The 21,238-nt window shown below is 40.7% G+C and overlaps 1 protein-coding gene across 1 annotated transcript in view; it reads left to right on the plus strand.

The window, feature by feature from the left end:
* LOC118791123 (sodium/calcium exchanger 1-like) overlaps positions 1–21,238 on the plus strand; it is an 89,881-nt gene that overhangs the window by 53,956 nt on the left and 14,687 nt on the right. The window contains exons 5-6 of the mRNA XM_036548388.1: positions 11,839–11,945; positions 13,855–13,979. Coding sequence (XP_036404281.1) covers positions 11,839–11,945; positions 13,855–13,979 — 232 coding nt within the window. The remainder of the gene's footprint in view (positions 1–11,838; positions 11,946–13,854; positions 13,980–21,238) is intronic.

Below are 21,238 nucleotides of genomic sequence, written 5' to 3' on the forward strand. Positions count from 1 at the left end.
TGGATATATATTGTTTTAATTCTCTTTTTAATTTATATGCACTGTTCATATAGGAGAAACCGCATTTTATTCTTGATTGTATGCAAGTGCATGATAAAATGACAATAAAAGAAATCTCAATCTTAAATCAATTTAATAAAATACACTGAATAAAACAAGGTACTCTGATATATTTTCTACATCTGTTAGATTAAACTACCACATTTAAATAAAAATAAAAATAAACTAGTCTACTGGGATTTCTAATACCACTCAACAATCTCAGATAAAACAGCCATCTGCTGTTCATAATGTATAATGACATTAAAAAGTCTAGTCCTCCCATGTAACTCAACCCCACTTTTCAGATGTAATTTTTGAAGTAGAAAAAAAACCGCTGTCTAACATTCAGGCCAATATGGAAAGTCCAAGTGTTTCTTCAACAGTATTTATTGTGGCAATAGGTCAAAAGGTGCAGGAGATGTGCCTATTTTAATTGCTACAATTGATTGTATCTTAGCAGCCATGCCATTTGGACACTGAACTATGTGTTCATTTTCCAGTTAGGACCTGATATGTAATGATGTAACGACCTACAAAAAATTGGTTGCAATATCTGCTTTTCTTTGTGTGGTCTGTGCCTTGTGATGTCCATTAGAACAAAATGTCATTAAAAACTACATACATGGACACATGGGTGTTTAAACCTGTTTTTCAGTATAGCACCCCAAAGTGGCCAAATTTCACTAAACTTGCTGTGTGGCACCCAGGCCTAATTGTAAGCATGTGTATTGACTTTTATGCCACTCTTCCTTTATGGCGACTTCACGGGTGAATTTGTGGGTATGCTGCCTCCACATTGTTCAACCTGGCAACTATCCTTTAACAACTGTTAAAGACAATGGTCCAAAGAGGTAATACACAAAACCTCATTGTACCATAACTCTAGGAGGAGGTGGTTAAATGTGTTTTTGACAAAATCAAAGATGGATGAAACACAAAATGGCTGATGTGGAGGTTTCATAAGTTCCCAGATGGGATCCTTAACTTTGATGAAGCACAAGAAATTTAGTTGAGATATCTGCTTTTCTGCCAGAGTAATGGGTATTTTAATGATTTTTAATGGTATAGTGCCCCCAAGTGGCCAAATTTCATGAAACTTGGTGCATACCCAGTGTTGCTAATACCAACAAAGAATACCAAGTTTGGCATCACTTCAACAAAGCATTGCTGAGATATGGCTCACTTCCTGTTTTGGTGTCTTCACCATGGAATTTCATTGAATGACAGCGACCGTATCATTTGCCCTACCAAAATTCTTTGAATAACTTTTGGTCACACCCATCTGTAGATGATATGTACCAAATTTGGTGGTGATAGGATCAACGGCCTAGGACTAGTTTGCAAAAGTATGTTTTTCAAAAAATTCAAAATGGCGGAAAATCCAATATGGCGGACTTTAACGCCGATGAGTGCATTCGAATTTTCATGACCCAAGGATTCAGGGGAAAAAAGATCACAACTCACAAATGTGCCAAATTTCATAAAAATCCACCAAGGGGTTCTATGGGCTGCCATAGACTCCCTGAGAAGAAAGTATAATAATAGTGAAAAATTCTAACAATTACAATAGGTGCATAGCACCTTTGGTGCTTGGCCCCTAATAATCCAAGTAAAAACAAGAGGGTTCCAGCACCTTTGGTGCTTGGACCCCTAATGATCACTCATCAGCAGGTATTCATATGGCTGTCTCCTGATTCCACTATGATCACATATTATGCTTTCATACTTATACATATGTGTCTGAATTTTGGTCTCTCATTCAGAAACACTGTTTATATGTTTATTAATGGAGGACTTGTCATTTTGAAGGAGAGGGAGACAGGGAGAGGGGAAGCAGGGAGACAGCAAAATAATTATTTGTTTTATGGTTTTGTCACCGTTGCTTTCACAACGTCTGATGCCATGGCATGACAGCATGCTGAAGTTGAAACTGAGAGAAATAAATGAGATAGGGAGAGAGAGAGAGAGAGGGAAAGAGGAAAAGGTATTTTCCACTTTTAAAACCTTATTCATTACCTGACTTCAAAGACAAAGCAAGAGATGAGTCAGACATGACCAATAAACAGAAAATAACAGCAACAAAAGGGAAAACATTGCTACAGAGTATCTTAGCAGTGTTCAGAACCATCCTCTCATACACTGTCTTATGCAGCACTGAAGAAATCATCCAATAACCCAGCATGGGCACCACTCAGATGGGTCACTCTTGCTCAGACTGAAATGATGAGGAGCCATTGTTATAAGTGACCGAACTTTGATCTAAATGTGGCTGTTGTTTATGGGAAGCAATTGTTTGTTTGCAATTGCGATTGTTTGGCAGTTAGGTAGGAAGATTTGAGGGGTAGCAGGAAGTGGTACTGCAACATTTTCAGCAGGTGAGTAGTCTGATACCCCTTTTCCACCAATGCAAACTACATGCTAGTGCCAGTTTGGAGTTGCTTCTGTAACCGGCTCGGTTAGTACTCTGCGATGTATTTTTTTTTAAAGACGGAGACCCACGACGACGTAGCTGCATCCACATTTATTGCCAGTCTGCATAAGAGTGCATATAACAGAAAAGAAGAGGATCCACGATGTGGAATTGAACGTTTCCACCTCGATCATTAGACCGTACAGTAAAAGGGGGGCGCCGTACAGCGCAACGAGGGGGCAGCGCAGGTGGCTAACACATACACCCACGTGGACCAGATGCATACTAATGATACATATAACCTAGTGATTAAACAAAATTTACTGACCTCGATCATTAGAGCGTACAGTAAAAGGGGAGAAATATGGATGCGCAGGGGACTTAACCCTTTGTTAGCCACACCCCCTTTTCAAGTGACCTCCCATGAATCACTACAATCCCAAAATGCCTCAACACAGGAAGAACACCGAAGCAATTCAACAAAATAAAAGCAGATAGGCGACCACAAAGAAATGAATAACTAAAAAAAAGCTAATCCCAGCAACATGGATATGAAATACTAGTGAAATAATAATGTCAATATTAATCCTGCTACACTTCAACTTGCAAACCTTTTAAGAACGGGTTTGCTTTTCCACGGGCTAGAGAGCCACGTCATTACATCACTGTATACGTCTGTATACATCTCCGCTTCCCCACTAGCGCCAAGCTAGCAGTGGTGGCCGGTGAGCTGGAAACAGGGGAATCCCAATCACTACCTTTAAATCTATCATTACTTTCAAACTGTTCCCCTTTATCCTGCTTGATTAACAGTAAAACAAATAATTCACAGAATAGTCAACGCCAATCGCGTAAATGATTATGTTTGCGAAACACCGCAGATTGTCTGTAGTTTGTATGCTTGCGAAAGCTACAAAGGATGGCATTTATTGATTTAAATTACTTTAAATGCTCATGACACATCACAGCTTTTGTGAGGTCTGTGTTCTAAACGTTATTGTTCATTGCACTCAACCTCACCTAAAAAATTATTCTCAGTAATTTAAATCGATTTAACTAAATTTAGCTCTGTTCTGTAATTTGAATTTTGTAACACAAGAAAGCTATAATGCGACACATTTAATAAAAAGCTTTGGGATTAGTTGCCACTTAATTATTCAAATTGCCATCCTTGTTAATTAAACAATCTCATGCTGTATCGTCGCAATAGCACACAAATTTCAGATAATCTGCGGTGTTTCGCAGCTATAACGTTTCGCAAGAATAGTGTTTCGTTAGCTTGCAGCCGCCACTGCAAGCTGGCGAGAAAAAACAACAACAATGAAAACAAGAGAACAGTGCTTTGAAAAACAAACTTGTCCACTACACTTTATACACTGTTAGCCTTTTGTGAAGCCAAATGTTAAGTGACATTGGTAGGTGAGTCAATGCCAATTTTAGAAAGTAGCATGCTAACGTTAGCTACTGTTAGGGTTACGGTAGCTGGCTAGCTAGCTGCTGGTCAGATAACATTACCCAAGCAAGCATAGCTACTAATTTCTCACATCAATGATATGAATGTTGAACGTAACATTGATGTGAGAAATTAATAGCTATGCTTGCTTGGGTAATATTAGCTAACCAACAGCTAGCTAGCTAGCCATCAATGTTACATTCGTAACATTAATGTGAGAAATTATTAGCTCGCCAAACAGCTAAGAAATACATAGCTGGCTGGCAACAAGGCGAAACATTTGAAAGATAAAACTGATTTTTTTCTTTTTCTTCTTTTTAGGCAGACTAGACGCTACACTAGCTCTGGTTTTTTAAAAATGGCGGTCACAAAGTTTTAGTTGGTCACGATAATCCCACCCCCAGCCCCTGACATAGCAGTTCTTTGTTCTAGACCAGCAAAGAGTTGGTGCCGCTCTCAAACCAGTTTTCATGGCCGAGAGCTAGTTCTTTGGCTGTCAAAACATTAAGAACTGGTTCGAGATTAGGCACTGGCTCTGAACCAGCCCTCAAACTGCCTTGGTGGAAAAGGGGTATGAGTATTGGTTTTGTCTCACAACGTCTGCCGGGTCCTGACTGAGAATGAATCCAGCCACTCAGTCTCTTTACTTGATGAGCACAGATGTCAACTCTGATTCCAGATGCAACTCGTAACTCCTCCTCTTGTTTGGTGCCTTTGGGATTTAAACAGCAGTGTTGTCCTTATAATGACTTCTAAGTATCCCGTAGCTCTGTGGAGCTCTGTCTGCTATCCCTGTGGGTTGTTTAATCTCTCTCAAACCCAGTGATGGTGCTTGCTGCAGTAGCCTTGGGTGTGAACGGTGGTCGAGTTTGTGGGAAGTTGTGAAGGTGGGGCTGCTGGAGCTCTCGCAGAACTCAGCTGAAACTGTGAAGGCTGGATCAGGAAGTCAGAGGTGTAGGTGAGAGGACCTGACACCTTCCTTGGGGGGAAAAGCTAATTGGATGCCATCCTGGTGTTGCGGGGGAAACCCTGACAAATATGTCGCATATATGCAGTCATCTTATTATAGGCCCCTGTACAGGTGGCTTTTATGGGGTGTTCCTGTTTGGGGACCCTGTCCCATGGCAGTGGGGGTCTCTTCCAGTTATGCAAATTAGACAGGTGGGTAATCATGCATCACACACCCACTGTTCCCAATGGACCATCTCCCTCTGTGTCTTTCTGTATCTCTCCATCCCTCTCGCTCTCTCTCTGGCTCCTGGGGTCTGAGAACTAGACAGGGAGAAGAGTCAAGAGGACTGACGGAGATAGGAAGAGTAAAAGGACAGAGGATAAAGGTAGGACAACAAGACAGGAGATGGAAGAGAAAAGGAAGAAGGAGAGGAAGAGCAGAAGAGGGAAAAAAAGTGGCATTTGTCCTGACTTCAGCTTTAATAACTATTCCTAAAACATTTCACCATCAAACTGAGGGCATGGAGCATCTCAAAGAGCTTATGAGGAAACGTGTTGAACACAGAGCCTATGAGGAAACAGTTCCCGGATTAAATACTTGGCCTTCTAGTCCTGAGAATACAGACTTTTATTTTCTGTTCCGTTGGGCTTTGACCTGGTTTCTCCACCTCAGAAAGGAATGCCGTTTTGTACAGTGGAAGCAGAGCCCATTAAATCAGGCATCGTTTACATGCTCTCTTATAGTATCTTGGGAAAAGGGACACTGCAGACTTTTTCAGTGTAGCGCCCTAGTGCCTTAGTTGGAAAAGGCGCTCACTCATAACGGCTTTTGGTGATTTTCCACCACTGATCAGTGCATCTAAACACATACACTGGACCGCTGCATGCACTTCTGCCACTCTAGGCGAAAAACAATTATGCCGCCCCTCATTTGCAACGTACCATACCAGCAACAACACACAATTTAGATTTGAAGGCGGGTTAGTGCCTTCTCTGGTGATGCTGCTAAAGTTAGCACCTGCTGCCTCTTGTTTTTGTTTTTGGCACCATTCTGAGTAACCTCTAAAGACTGTTGTGCATGAAAATCCCAGGAGATCAGCAGTGATAGAAATACTCAAACCAGCCCGTCTGGCACCAACAATCATGCCACAGTCAAAATCACTGAGATTTTTCTCCTTTCTGATGGTTGATGTGAACATTAAGTGAAGCTCCTGACCCGTATCTGCATGATTTTATGCATTGCACTGCTGCCACAGGATTGGCTGATTAGATAATTGCATGAATAAGTAGGTGTACAGGTGTTCCTAATACCTGAGTGCTCTAAGTGCTCAGTGAGTGTATTTTAACAACAAATCCCTCTGTTTTTGGAGTGCTTTTTATATTCGCAGCCAGATAATTTTGGTCGTTTAGACATGCTGCTTTCCTTATCCTCAGATATGGCTTGTCAGAGTTGGGGGCGGGAAGCAGGGGAGGGAGGTGGCTGCAGGTGCAGTGTGATTGACACATTCCTCAGCAATATACCTCATATATTTTTGAATAGTTCGCCCCTGGTTGGCCCACATTTTGCCGCCCTTGCCAAAGTGCCGCCCTAGGCAATTGCCTCGTTCGCCTATATGGACGCGCCGGCATTGCACATACAGCTTTCAACAGTCAGTCATCAGTAAGAGGTGTACCTATCCTCCAACTGGTGGTTGCTTTCTTGCAATGCATTATGAGAGATTTACTATGAAAAAATTACCATTCACTGTGGGTAGATATATCTGTTGCACACAGTCAAAGAGAGAATTACAGGCTCCAGCTCACAGCCTTGCTGTTTGTGCGCAGATGCATAGTTTCTGTGTGTTTTGTGTGTGTGTGAGTGTGAGTGAGTGTTGTGTGTTTGTGTCTGTAGTGCAAATGTGACTCCCTGCTGTTTAGCACATTCATATATTTCTTTTCTTGCTGTTTTCTGTCCCTCTCTTTTTTCTTTTCATTCCTCTGCTCTCCCGTCTTCCTTTTCTGTCTATCTTTTTCTTTCTGTCTCTCCCTCTCTGTCTCTCTCTCACTGGAGGCCTTGACTTTTTTACCAAATACTAATAACATGTTGCCATGACAACCCTGTATTCTCTATATCATATATTCAATTCAATTCAATTCATTTTTATTTGTATAGCGCTTTTTACAACACAAGTTGTCACAAAGCAGCTTTACATTGTTCCCGGGCCTGAGACCCCCTGAGAGCAAGCCAACAAGGCAACAGTGGCAAGGAAAAACTCCCTATCAGGAAGAAACCTTGAGCAGAACCGGGCTCATGGGGGGGCCCATCTGCTTCTGGCCGGCACTGGGCAGATAGAGTTAGACACAATATTATGCAATGTACATTTGTTATTGACAAACAATAGCAGTTAACAGTAGAGTGATTATAAGAATGTCTCCTAGGATGTCCGGGTCTTGGAATGCAGTTGGCTTTGATGGGCAGGGCAGCGAGGTAGCAGGACTGGAAAACGAGATGAGATGCTTGGGCTACAGCTCCGGACAGGAGCCCGGAGCAGGGAATAGGAAGCAAACAGAAAACAGTGGTTAGTGGATGATAAGAATGGCAGGGATGTAGAACAGAGAGGCAGGAGAGGAGGGGCAGAGAAAAAGGTGTGCAACAAGGAAAGACCCCGGCAGGCTAACATTATGGCAGCATAACCTAGGGGACGGGAGGCAAGGGACCGGCATAGTCATGAGGGCGACCCTAAGATGGTCAACACCAGATCACGGCACAGGGTCCATGAAAGCAATGACCACTTAGTCCACCAGAGACTCTATGATCCACGCCAGCACCAGGCCATGTCCCTCAGCTGAAGGATTTACTATATAGATATGTTTTGAGCCTAGACTTAAAGGTGGAGAGAGAGTCTGTTCCCCGAATCTCAGAGGGTAAACTGTTCCACAGGAGAGGGGCTTGATAGGAAAAGGCTCTACCGCCTACAGTAGTTTTGCCCACTCTTGGAATGGTGAGAATTCACTGCAGTCACTCAGTAACACACACAAACTTACACACACGTATATGCATTCCCATACACACATGCGCGCGCGCACACACATGCATTCTCTGACTAATGCGTACAAACTCACACATGCTGAAGCTTACAGGGATTCATATACAGACACATATGCACACACACACACACACACACACATGCACACACACACTTAAACAAGTGCAGGCACATACAGTGAAATTCCAGAAATTTCACTCTATTGGCAGCTAAACTGCTCTGTTGTGATCAGTTAATATTATTGCATTATATAACAAGATTTGATTTTTTGGATTTTTTCAGATTTCAATGAATAAAGAGTTTAATGTCTTTTTCTACTGTGTTTTGTGCCCCCATCTCTGCTTCTCTCTGTCCAAATGTGACCTCTGCTCCAGCTCTACTAGTGTGGTGTGAGAGAGTCTGTGAGTGTGTGTGTGTGTAAAGTATGCGTGAATATATGAGAGAGAGAGGCGAGAGAAAGAAGGTGAAAATGTGTGCCTGTGTGTGTGTGAGAGAGAGAGCGAGATTGTGTGTGTGAGCTGGTTCATGTTAGACAAATTGGTACTATAGACAGACAGATTGATAGGTAGACTGATCAGAACTTCCAGTCTGCCTGTTAATTGCTGGGTGCTGTGCTGCACTTAGCCTCTGTAATGTGAGTTAGTGCAAGTGCATGAGTTTTTTACTCAGGAGTCCCCAGTGCTTCTATAGTTCTTCCTACTAGTGTACAGACTGAACTCTGCATGTATCTCTGTGCTTTACAGTTACTGTCTCAGGCTTTCCTGCGTTTAACTGTGGCAGACTTCACACAGATACAGTTCAGTGGGCTCAGTTTCTGCAGGTAGTACTTTCCCTTGCCAGTCATCTGTCTAGTTGAACTAAATTAATCAAAGAGATCTTTTCCTTTTCTGCTACAATGAGATGTGATCTTTACTTTTAAATTAAAATAGGAATTCATACTTACTTGAAACTTACTTCCACTAGAAAGGCTTGCAGTTATGAAAATGTGGCTGTTAGACTTGGATGTAGTCGTTGTACACTGTGCCATGCAGACTCCACCCTTTGGGGCCCTAGCCAATCAGAACACACATCTGAGCAGGGGGCAGGGAAAGGGTGGAGAAAATAAACATAGCAGCCAATGAAGTGCAGAGGCAACAGCTGATCACACTGCTTGACGGTAACCACAGTCGTCACTAACCAGGATAGTCATCAGTAACCAGGGTATGCATTGGCTCCATTCAATTTTAAACATACATTGCCCATAAGTGCTGATCTTAAACCACATTTGCAGTGTAGCTTTTAATGCTTAAGGTTGGAATTGTGGTTGGGGAGACTGATCTGAGACCAGCACTTAATTCTGCCTGAGATGTAGAACTGCATCTTGTCAGGATGGAGCGAGCAATTTCTGATGGAAATGGACTTGAGATGTGTCTGTTTTAATCATGTGTGGAAACCCTTCTGACACACGATCCTGCTTTTCTGCCAGAGCACTCCTCTTTATTGCTTTCTGAAATGAAAGCATGCAGCTGGACTATTTATTCTTAGAGGAAAGCCTCACAGGGAAACACTTAAGACAATGAAACATGCTTGCTCCAATTTTCACGCACATAAACCTAAGAGGATTTCTTCTCTTAAGGAAATGATGTTTTGCCATAAATCCTGGGAGTTTTAGTGCCATCCACTCTGGCTCTGTATGCCACGCCCTCTGGCAGTGCTAGCCTCATTTCCCTGCCTTCCCTCACCACAGTGCAGAGCCATAGTTTCTGGCCTGCTGAGGTCCATATCAAAAGAGGGACATAGATATAAATCACCAAGGAGACACGATCTTAATTGAGTTGTTGGACTGCAGTCAAGAGCACTGAGTGAAATAGAAAGTGAGAAGGAGAGAGAGGAAGAGGCACAGAGAGGGGGGCTGGGTGGAGGAGAATCCAGATATGTATGTATGTGTGTGTGTGTATGTGTTTGTATGTGTGTATATCTCTGTGTGTCTAACCATCTCCATGCACATGCCTGTCATAAGCCTGTCTTTCTCTTTCTTCCCTAGTTTACAGCTGTTTTCTATCTTTCCCCATCTCTCTTTCTCTCTCCATTGTCTCTTCTTTCAGATAGCCAGTGTACCTACTCAATCCACCTGTTCCCTCTTTCACATGTCAAATGCAAGCAACCTAGTAAAGACCGGACTGAAAACCGAATACTGTATGCTAATGATAACAACAGTGCTAATTATAGTAACATCATGTAAATGAGTGTACGTCAGTCTGTTCCGCTTGGAATGTATGTGTTTGTTTGTGGTGTGCGTCAGTATGTTAAATTGACTGAACGTGTTAAAATCTGTGTGTGTGCGTGTGTGTATGAGAATAATGTCAGTTTGGTGGAGTGACTGAATGAATCAAATCTGTTACACTGTGTGCGTGTGTATGTGGTGGCAGTGTAGCATAGTGGGGTTACCAGTTACCAGTTGCCAGTGGGGAACTGCTGCTGGACCCTTGGGCAAGGTGATTAACCCACAACTGCTTCAGTAAATATCCAGCTGTATAAATGGATAACATTGTTTTAAAAACTGTAACCAGTGGCCAATCAGAGCACATATCAGTTAAGGGGTAGAGATGATGTGGGGAAAACAAACACTGGAATATTTATTCTTACGGGAATAGTAATTAATGCCTCTGTGCTGCAGCATTTTTGTGATGAAGATTCCCCCTTCATGTGTCTGTTCCTCTTCTGTCCTCAAAGCAATCACAGCAAACCCTCATGCTCACTATTTCGTTGGGCTGCTTCAAAACCAAAGTGCTGCAAGAGAGCTCTTCATCAATAATGGAGCATGTATGGAGAGGGAGAGGGTATCTGTGTGTGTGTGTGTGTGTGTGTGTGTGTGCATGTGCACTAATGTTTGTGAGGGTATGTGGGAATGTGTGCCTGCCTGTCTCAATGTGTTGTGAGAGTGTGCAGGTGTATATTACGAGAATGTGTGTATCTGTGTATTATGAGTGGGTGAGTGTGTGCATGCGTATGTGTGTAAATTTGAGTGTGTTATGACTGTGTGAGTATTTGTGAGTGTATTATGTGTATGTAAGTTTATTTCAAACCAGCTGAATACCGTCAAACTTCCAATAATAGTTGAGTCAACAATAAACGCAGGTCTCTTATAATCACCTGTATGCACGACCCTTTCAGTGAAATAAATGCCTGCCTCAAATGCTGGGGAAAATTCTATTTATTTTTTGTGACTATAAAATGAGCAGTTGGTTAAAATGCTTACAGTAGTCCTATTTATTTTTTGTGGCTAAAAAACGAAATAACACAAATAAATAATTTTTTACATTAGGCTAAATGAGGTTGTTTTAGTGAATTCAATTTGCCTTATGCGTGTTCATCTGTTCACAAATTAGATTAAACATAAACAAACAAAACAAGTTGTCTTTTGGATCATGGTAGCTTAAATTCAGTGATACTGCTATTCTTACCGACTGTGCTCTCCCGTCATAGATTGCAATGACAATGTTTAACTTATTTTATTAGTGATTCCTGTTTTAGTTGCTACCAAAGGAAAAAAAAACATGGTGAATTTTCCTGGTCAGTTCAGCTACCAATAACTTGCAGAAACCTGAGGGCTTTAAGTGCAATAAACGCAGGTCTCTTGTTATCACCGAGTCTCCAATAAACGCCGGTAAAGTTAAGTAATTAAAGCAAATAAACGCTTTGGTGTTTATTTGAGGTTTTAAGGTAATTGATGCTCCTCATCGTAGGCTGTGGCTTAGCCAGCTTAGCAGTAATGATTAAATAGTGCAACAGTGGACAAACCCTGCCAAACACTCTCCCCTCTCTCAACACCGCACTAGGGCCAGCCAGGCGGCACTCATAAGAGGAAGATTAGCCTCCGTAGGCTCTCTGTGTCATTAGCAGGCAGTGCATATTGTAGGAGCTCTGTGTCACTGTGGTACTGATAGATGGCTGCCTCTCTTTTTTGCTGTCTGCAGGAAAGTGATTGAGGTGAAGATCATTGATGATGAGGAGTATGAGAAGAACAAGACCTTCACCATTGAGCTGGGAGAGCCCGTGCTGCTGGAGATTGGACAGAAACACGGTGCATGGGGGAGAGATGGGTGGGGCAGGGCAAGGAGGGGTGGGGCAGGGCAGGGTAGGGCAGGGCATGAAGGGGGAAGAGGGGGGCTCTGTTACAGAGGGGAAGGATGCTATTACAGACATATTCTGTACACATACACAGCCAATGTTTAGTAACAGGGGAGTAAAAGCTTTAAACGACCTCATTAAACATGCTCACAGCAAAAGTCTGATAAAAGGAAATTAATGGTAAAGTGTTATAGTTTTGTTTATTTTTGTGCTTCTCTCTCAAATTTTGTTTTCTTTACTGTCTCACACACTAAAACTCAAAAGAGTGCAACACACCAACTACATACCAAGAAGCACTTTAAGTATACCGAACTCACCAACAAGGGCAATTATTATACCAAACACACCAACAATAACAGTTATTATTATAGACACGCTAACAATCACAGGTCATTATACTAAATACGCCTGCAATAACAGTTATTATACCATACACACCAGCAACAACAGTTACTATACCAAACACACCAGCAAGCGGAGCTTACAGGGAGAGAAAGGAAGTGCGTGTTAAGGGGTTGCTGGGTAATCTGGAGCTGCAAGGGGCCGAGTGCTGATCTGCATACTGAATACAGCCAATATGCTTAACCAGCATAACCATATAAGGATGATCTGCATCAGTAATTCTTCATATTCTATCAGCAGCATGTACACTATGTGCACTGAGAAGGCAGATCCACTCTTAAATTGTGCATGCCTATTATCTGTCTCATTCAATATAAAATATCATTTCCTTTCTGGTGTGTAATAACTACTCAGTTCAGAACAGGTGAGAGTTCATTAACAAATAATATATAATCTACTAGGAGACCAAACTAAGTGGAGTCCTGGACATACAGAATGCTGTAGTCCCACAGATTGGATGTGAAATATTTCTTTCTGAACAACTGAAAGGCCATGGCAGAAGTTCAGTTTGTTTTTCACACTAAAATAAGGAGGTGTCACCTACAGTAATAACACTTTTAGCGAAAAGCATATCCTAATAAAGGCCTTAGAGAGAACCAGATCCTAATAATGGCTTTAAAAGCAGATCCTAACAGTTTTACTTAAAGTAGATCCTAATGACAGCTTCAGTGACAGCAGATCCTAATAATGGCTTTAACAGGAAGCAGATCCTAATAAACGGCTTCAGAGAGAGTGGATCCTAATAATGGCTTTAAAAGCAGATCCTAATAATGGCTTCAGTGAGAGCAGATCCCAGTGGTATGCTGGCTGCATCCTGTAGTGTCCGCATGCCACTTCCAGCAGTGTATATCAGTGGGACAGAATGGCGAGACAGAAAAAGTGAGAACACCAATGACATCCGAGCACAAGCCCAGCAGAGAGAAACCAGGGATGAAACGGACATCTCTATCCTGAATTGAAATAATTTGTGCACATATCACTGAAAATGGTGGATACATGGGACTTAAATATGAATAAATGCACATATGTTTGAGGTAAGAATTGGGTATTAATAACCAGGAGGAGAATTTCTTTATAACAGAAAGTAATTGTTTTCAACAGCTTTGCCCCGTGTTCATGCTATGTCTCCAGGCCGTATCAACACATTGAACATTAATTATATTGCTCACTGGCCTTGCTGGTCTAATTTAATATTCTGCCCTGTACTATTCAATCATCACCACAGTTTTAAGATGAAGATATATTCTTTTCTAGTTGTATTAAGAATAAATATCCTCTTCCCTCCTTTTCCATTCACTTCTCTCTCTAGTTGTTCTTGAGGAGATTTTAAATAGATATAAAATGGCAGTTTTGGTAACTGAAATGCAAGTGCAGAGCATAGCATTAGGATATGCTAGCTGAAAATGCACACACAAACGCACACAGGTGGCTGATGTGTCTGTCTCCATTTCCTGCTTCAGGTGATTCTAATGAGAACAAGCCAGTGATGGGTGCTGAGGATGAGGAGGTAGCCAAGATGGGCTGCCCCAGTCTGGGAGAACACACCAGGCTGGAAGTGGTGATAGAGGAGTCCTATGAGTTTAAGGTAACACACAGACATGCAGAAACATATGCACGCACGCAAGCACACACTCAGACACACACACACACACACACACACACAAGCATGCATGCACAGATGTACTCCTGATCCTATAGGCATGCATGTCCACCTACATGCACACACACACACACACACACACACACACACACACAAAATAATACATACAATTTGAGTCTCCGGTGAACATGGCAATTAGTAACATACACATAAAGACACAGGGGCATTCAGAAACACATACACATGTACCTCAGATAATACATTCAGATACCACTGTATGTGTGTCTCTGGTGAATATGGCAATTAGAGCTGAAAGATTCACCACAATAAATGATAAAAGACCTGTACCTGAAAGGGAGTAAGAGAGGAGTGATTATCAATACAATTAATGATTGCAGTTCCCAGGCGCTTTAAAGTTGAGATCTAGCAAGGAGAAGGGGGACCTTGCCGCAGGCAGCGTATGTTGACTGGTGCTGTGGTAATTTTCATTCAGATATGCTCCGTGTGGCTTCACAAAAGGTGTTGTTTAATTGCTTTACTCAGGCTTTGACTTGTGTCACCTGGTGAGTAGGGGTCTGCAAAAATATCGTTTTTTCGATTAATCGTTTTTTAAAATCCGTCCGATTCAATATCGATCTGTAAAATTTGTGGATCGATCTTTTAGGCTAATATGTATTTTTTCCGGTTTTCTAGGTTCATTTCCGCAATGGTTAAACCTAGCCAGAGAATTAAATAGACGGGCTCTGATATAGCCTAACTGTCGTATTAAAGGCAAATAGTAGTCGTTCCCCACCCCCCCCCCCCCCCCCCCCCCAATTAGATGTCGCTCTTGTTTAATGTGAACGTTTAATGACCTGCGAACGCATAGAGGAAAACCTGTGACATCAATTTTTTTACTGTGATGCGACCTCTTTGTGTTCACCATGGCTAACCCTACGGTCACACGAACAACATAGGAGAGATACAAAGTAACTGGCTGCCATTAATTTTCAATGAGAGTTGGAGATTTACAGCGACAAGAGACAAGTGGCCGTTGCAAACCAACTAGGTGGAGCTAAAATAGACTAGACTAGAGGTCTGTTTTATGCAAATACTGAACGATGCGACACGGAGACTATGGAGTGAAGGCAGCGTGACACGTTGCTGAAACAAATGATCCAACATTTTGGTTCCAGTTAAACATGGAGGAGAAGTGTAGAAGCATGTGAAACAATATTGTTGTAATGGGTCTGAAGGAGGAGGAAAACGAAAATTATTCTGTGACTGAAAACCTTAAGATGTCTGACAAGCAGATAGCAGAAGCTGAAATTGAGAGAGCGCATAGGATTGGCCACAAAAAGGATCCCGAGAAACCCAGACTGATAGTAGCGCGATTTCTCCATTTCAAAGTGAAAATGTCAGTGCTAGAGTGTGAAAGGGAACTCAAAGGCACAGCCTTTACAAGTACGAGCAGTACCCTCCCGAAATCGTGGAAAGGAGACGCACTCTTTTACCCATAATGAAAAGCAACAGGTCACAGAACAATAAAGTGCGATTGACAGTGGATAAACTGTATATCAACAACCAGGTTTTCAGGGACTACAAGATAACAATGTGGCTGTAAATGGGTATTTTCCTACCTTTTTTGGGTCTCACTGTTTTTGTTCCTTTTTTTTTGGAAGATGTACATTGCGATCACCAGCGAAAACACTGCCTTATTTAGCAGCATGAAGAGTGTTTGTGGGATAGTGTTGAGGGATGCCCTTTGTGGATGAAGAAGTGTTGGAGATGTGTGAAGTGTGGTGAAGGAGGGAGAGGCAGGTGGACAGAGGTAGATGTTACTTCACAGTGCATTGGGAAAGGGACGACACTGGGAGGGGGGAGGGAGGTGGGGGAACAATGCATAATTTATGTAAAACTCAACCATCTTAATTTTATGCATGACAGAACTACACTGCCTTGTTTGATCCATTGGGTTAAAAACTCTGTCAAACTCAAACCTTAATATATAAATATGGTTACAGAAGAACTGAGAATAGCCAGCTATAACTGCAATGGTTAGCAGACCATTGCAAAAAGAAGAGCGATTTTCACCTGCCTTAAAGATAAAGGATACAATATTTTCTGTGTACAAGAGACACATTCCATAGCTGCGGATGAAACAGTTTGGGAGAAGGAATGGGGGGGACCAATTCATTTCCATACCAATTCATCTCATGGTACAAAAAATTCAAAAGGTGTTATGACACTTTTTCAAAACAACCTGGATGTTAAAGTAACATTTTCTCAAACTGACCCACAGGGAAGGTGGATCATCCTGACCATATTAATAGATAATAAGTATTATTAACTTATATGGTCCAAATAATGATATTAACTTCTTTGAGATTATTTGTAATAATGTATCAGGCTTACAAGCTACAACCGATTACCTCATCATGGTAGGAGACTACAATACTATTATAAACTCTGCTATAGATCGGCAAGGAAACCATTGTACAAATTATCACCCACAAGCCTTTAAAGGAATCTCAAGTATTATGGATGCCATGGACCTTGTAGATATATGGAGACTCAGAAATCCAGATTTACCCAGATAGACTTGGAGGAGACGGAATCAAGCTAGTCATATCGACTACTTCCTAATTTCATTCTCTCTGGTACCAAAAGTTAAAAAGGCATTAATTGAAGACAAAATGAGATCCGATCACCAGCTCATAGTGCTCTACCTAGTACTTACCGATTTCCCTAGAGGTCGAGGATATTGGAAATTTAATCAGAATCTTTTAATGGCCAATACTTTTTTAGCCAAAAAAAGTTTTTATTACAGATTTCTTTCCTAATAATATAGGTTCAGCAGATCCTCTCATTGTGTGGGATACATTTAAATGTGCCTTTACAGGCCACACAATCCAATACTCTTCTTTTAAACAAAAGCAGTTGAGGTCAAAAGAGAAAAACTAACAAAAGAGATTGAAAAGCTTACACTAATTATTGATAGCACTGATAATATGTCAATAGATGTGTTAGATAAGTTAGATGAAAAACAGAATGAACTTGAAGAACTTAATCATGAAAGATCAAGTAAGGTATATTTTAAAAATAAAGCAAAATGGATGGAGAAGGGGGAAAAATGTCACCAATTCTTTTTAAATCTTCAATACAGAAACACATCTAAAAAGAATATACAGAAACTAATCACAGCTAATGGTGAAACTCTTGTGGCCCCAGCTGACAGATTAAAAGAAGAAAAAAAATATTTTACAGAAATGTTTTTGTTTCAGTCTCCACCATTGCCACTGAATGAGGCTCATTGCAAAGACTTTTCCCAAAAAATCATGTAAAGCTTTCAAATAAACAAAAAGAATCCCGTGAAGGCCTAATTACAGAAGATGAGCTCAGACAGGCAATAAAATCATTTCAACCTGGGAAAAAACCTGGCCTTGATGGCATCCCAATTGAGGTGTATCAGACTTTTTATGATCAAATTAAAGAACCATTACTTACATGTTTTAATTATTCATATGATAAGGGTGTACTGTCTGAGACCCAACAAGTTGGTTTAATTTATTACTCTATTACTAAAACAAGAGACCAGCAGCCAATATAAAGACACAGTCTACCTAAAAAACTGGAGACCTCTTACACTTCAGTGTTGTGATACTAAAATATTAGCAAAATGTATAGCCCATCGCATTAAAAGTGTATTGTCAGATATTGTCCACTACGACCAGTCTGGGTTTTTACAAGGTCGAAATTTTGGGGTCAAAATTAGGCAGTTACTGGAAATTATAGAGAATTATGAAATATCAAAAAAGGCTGGTTTAATTTTTATAGCGGACTTTGAAAAGGCCTTTGATAAAGTTCGTCTAGATTTTATTTATAAATGCTTAGATTATTTCAACTTTGGCAAATCTCTAATAAAATGGGTGAAAGTTATGTATAGCAACCTCACATTTAAAATTATTTTACTATCATTATTTCAGTAAAAAATATTTCATTATCAAGAGGGGTAAAACAAGGTTGTCCTTTATCGTCGTATCTGTTATCTGTTATCTGTTGCATTAAAGATAAGGTCAAATAATAAAATCATAGGTTTAGAATTCCAGGGAATCCAAAGGTTTCAATGTATGCTGATGATACCAGTTTCCTGTTGTCCCCCCAGTGTTCTTCCTTGCAAAGTCTTACACAAGACCTTGATTACTTCGCCAATTTGTCAGGTCTGAAGCCAAATTATGACAAATGTACAATATTTAGGATTGGGTCTCTGAAAAATACAGCATTCACCTGACCATGTAATTTACCCACAAAATGGAAGGATGGATCCGTTGATATACTTTATATTCACATTCCTGAAAATACAAGTAATCTCTCAGAAGTTAATTTCAATAACAAACTCATTAAAATAGACAAAATTCTGCAGCCATGGAGAGGGAAATATTTGATAATTTATGGCAATATCACCATGATTAATTCCTTAGTCGTATCTCAATTTCCATATTTGTTTATGACATTACCTACACCAAGTGAATCATTCTTCAAACTATATGAGCAAAAAATCTTCAGATTTATATGGAATGGTAAACTGGATAAAGGTAAATGTATGTATCTGTACAATGAATATGGATCAGGTGGCCTAAAATTTTTAAATCTAAGGGCCTTGAACCTCTCACTTAAAGCCTCCTTGATTCCACATTTTTTTTAAACCCAAAATGGTTTTCCAGAAGACTATTAGAGAATGTCCACCCAATGTTCAGAAAGGGGCTGTTTCCTACAGATAAAACACCCCCAGTTCTCACAGCTTAATGATGATATTCTCTGCAACATATTCCCCTTTTTGAAAGAATACAAGCCATACAAAGCTGGCTGCAATTCCACCCTCCAGAAAACACAGAACAAATCTTATAACAAATCATATGGCTTAATTGTAATATCCTGATAGGGAGAAAGTTTATTTTTTGGAAAAACTTGTTTGATACTGGCATTTTTATAAATGATATAGTAAATAAGGAAGGTAAACTAATGTCCTATGAAGAGTTCACCAATATTTATGGTAAGGTTTGCTCTTTACAAAAATTTAATCAACTGATTGCAGCCATACCACAAAAATGGAAAAGAAGAATTGGTAAAGGAAGTGGCCAGGAGCTAGTCTGCCGACCACATATGAAAAATTTTAATTGGACTAAAAAGACGACTATAAATAGAATGTTGTATCAGTTTCATCTAACATCAAAAAATCTAATAGCTGCTCCATATAATATTTTACACTCTTGGGAGTATATGCTAGACTGTCCGATTCCACGGAATCAGGCGTTTAATTTAATTTACAAAGCAACAATTGACAGTGACTCTGCATTTGTAAATTTGTGTTCCCTTTAGAGCTTTTTATCATCTCTCCAAATATGGAAAGCTGCGATATAGTATTCACATCGAATCGGAATCAGATTGAATCGAATCGTTAGCTTGTGAATCGGAATCAAATTAAATTGTGCCAATACCCAGCCCTACTGGTGAGCGGATTATCACTTCGCAAACAGAAAGCTGGCCCTTCAGACACAAACAGCTCTTCCTACAAACATAATGAGAATTTGTGCTGTTATTTTTAAAGCATACACACATACAAATAATACACACTTTGACTGCAAAGTAGGAGTCGAAGTCTGCTCTCAGCACAGCAGTCTGAACTTGCCAGTACTTCACCAATAGTTTAAAAGGTCAAATTTTGCCCCAGAACACTTTGCATTCAATGGAGGAGGAGGGCTCCTTCTACTAGCTGGATGGGGGTTAAAAACTGGGCACACTTTAAAGCTGATCATTTAACCTTCCTTATCATTTTGAAGAACAAAGATCAAAAGTGAAAAAAAAATGTTTGATTGGTAACATCTTCATAATATCATGAGCTGGATGTAACATTCAACTGAAAAGAGGGTACCACCTACACCACAGTGTCTCCAGCATTATAGAAGTCCACAGGGGCAAAGTACAGGCCAATGATCTCCACTCCACTTCCAGAGCTGACCTGTTTTTCCTGGGTAATCAGCTCTGTTGAACTACTGCCATTTGGCAAGTGATGAATACAGCAGAGTATCACGGGAACTGACAGAACCCTTGCCATGAGTCATTGCTCCGCTGTCTGGCTGCCCAGCTTTAACTGGCTTAATTCCTGGGTCAGTGATTTGGGATCCATTTCTGGATCTGTGTGTGTATGTATGTGAGTATTTATATGCATACACAAAAAGATATAAGGAGAGACACGCTGTGGCTTCCAAGTGTATTCATAACCATGATAAACTAACAAAAAATGTGCCATGCAATGCTTTCTGCATGAATAAATCACACTACGCACAATTTCAATACTGCCAACACTGCACTGAGGAGCAGCATATGTTTTCATAAATAATTGCACTTTTCTAGGAACATGATGGAATGTGTTTACTGTTCACATCATATGATTATCCCAAAATAACATCTTATAAACATTACCTTGAATCAAGTTCTATATTCTGGAAGTTGGTAGGTGCTTGTGGACTTTATAGGTTCCAACACTGACTAGATGTGAAAGAAGTTTAGAAAGGAAGCCCAGAATTCATAGCATTTCTTGGTATAGTTATAGTTAGAAAGCTGTTTGCAGTTTGTGATGTGTGATACACTATATGGACAAAAGTATTTGGCCACACCTGTTAATTATTGAATTCAGGTGTTTCAATCAGACACATTGCCACAGGTGTATAAAATCAAGCACCTAGCCATGCAGTCTACATTTGCAAACATTTGTGATACAAAATGGGTCACTCTGAAGAGCTCAGTGACTTCAAGCGTGGTATTGTGATAGGATGCCACCTTTGCAATAAGACGGTTCATGAAATTTCATCCCTGCTGGATATTCCACGGTCAACTGTAAGTGATTGGAACTGGAAGTTATTAGAAAGTGGAAGCGTTTAGGAACAACAGCAACTCGGCCACGAAGCGGAAGACCACGCAAAATCACAGAGCGGGGTCAACGACTACTAAGGTGCATGGTGTGTAAAAGTTGCCAACGTTCTGCTGATTCCATAGCTGAAGAGTTCCGAACTTCCACTGGCATTAATGTAAGCACAAAAACTGTGCAGCAGGAGCTTCATGGAATGGGTTTCCATGGCAGAGCAGCTGCATGCAAGCCTCACATCACCAAGTCCAATGCCAAGCATCAGATGGAGTGGTGTAAAGCACACCGACACTGGACTGTGGAGCAGTGGAAACATGTTCTGTGGAGTGATGAATCACGC

The sequence above is a fragment of the Megalops cyprinoides genome, chromosome 16 (genome assembly GCF_013368585.1).
Source record: "Megalops cyprinoides isolate fMegCyp1 chromosome 16, fMegCyp1.pri, whole genome shotgun sequence".
NCBI lineage: Eukaryota > Metazoa > Chordata > Actinopteri > Elopiformes > Megalopidae > Megalops > Megalops cyprinoides.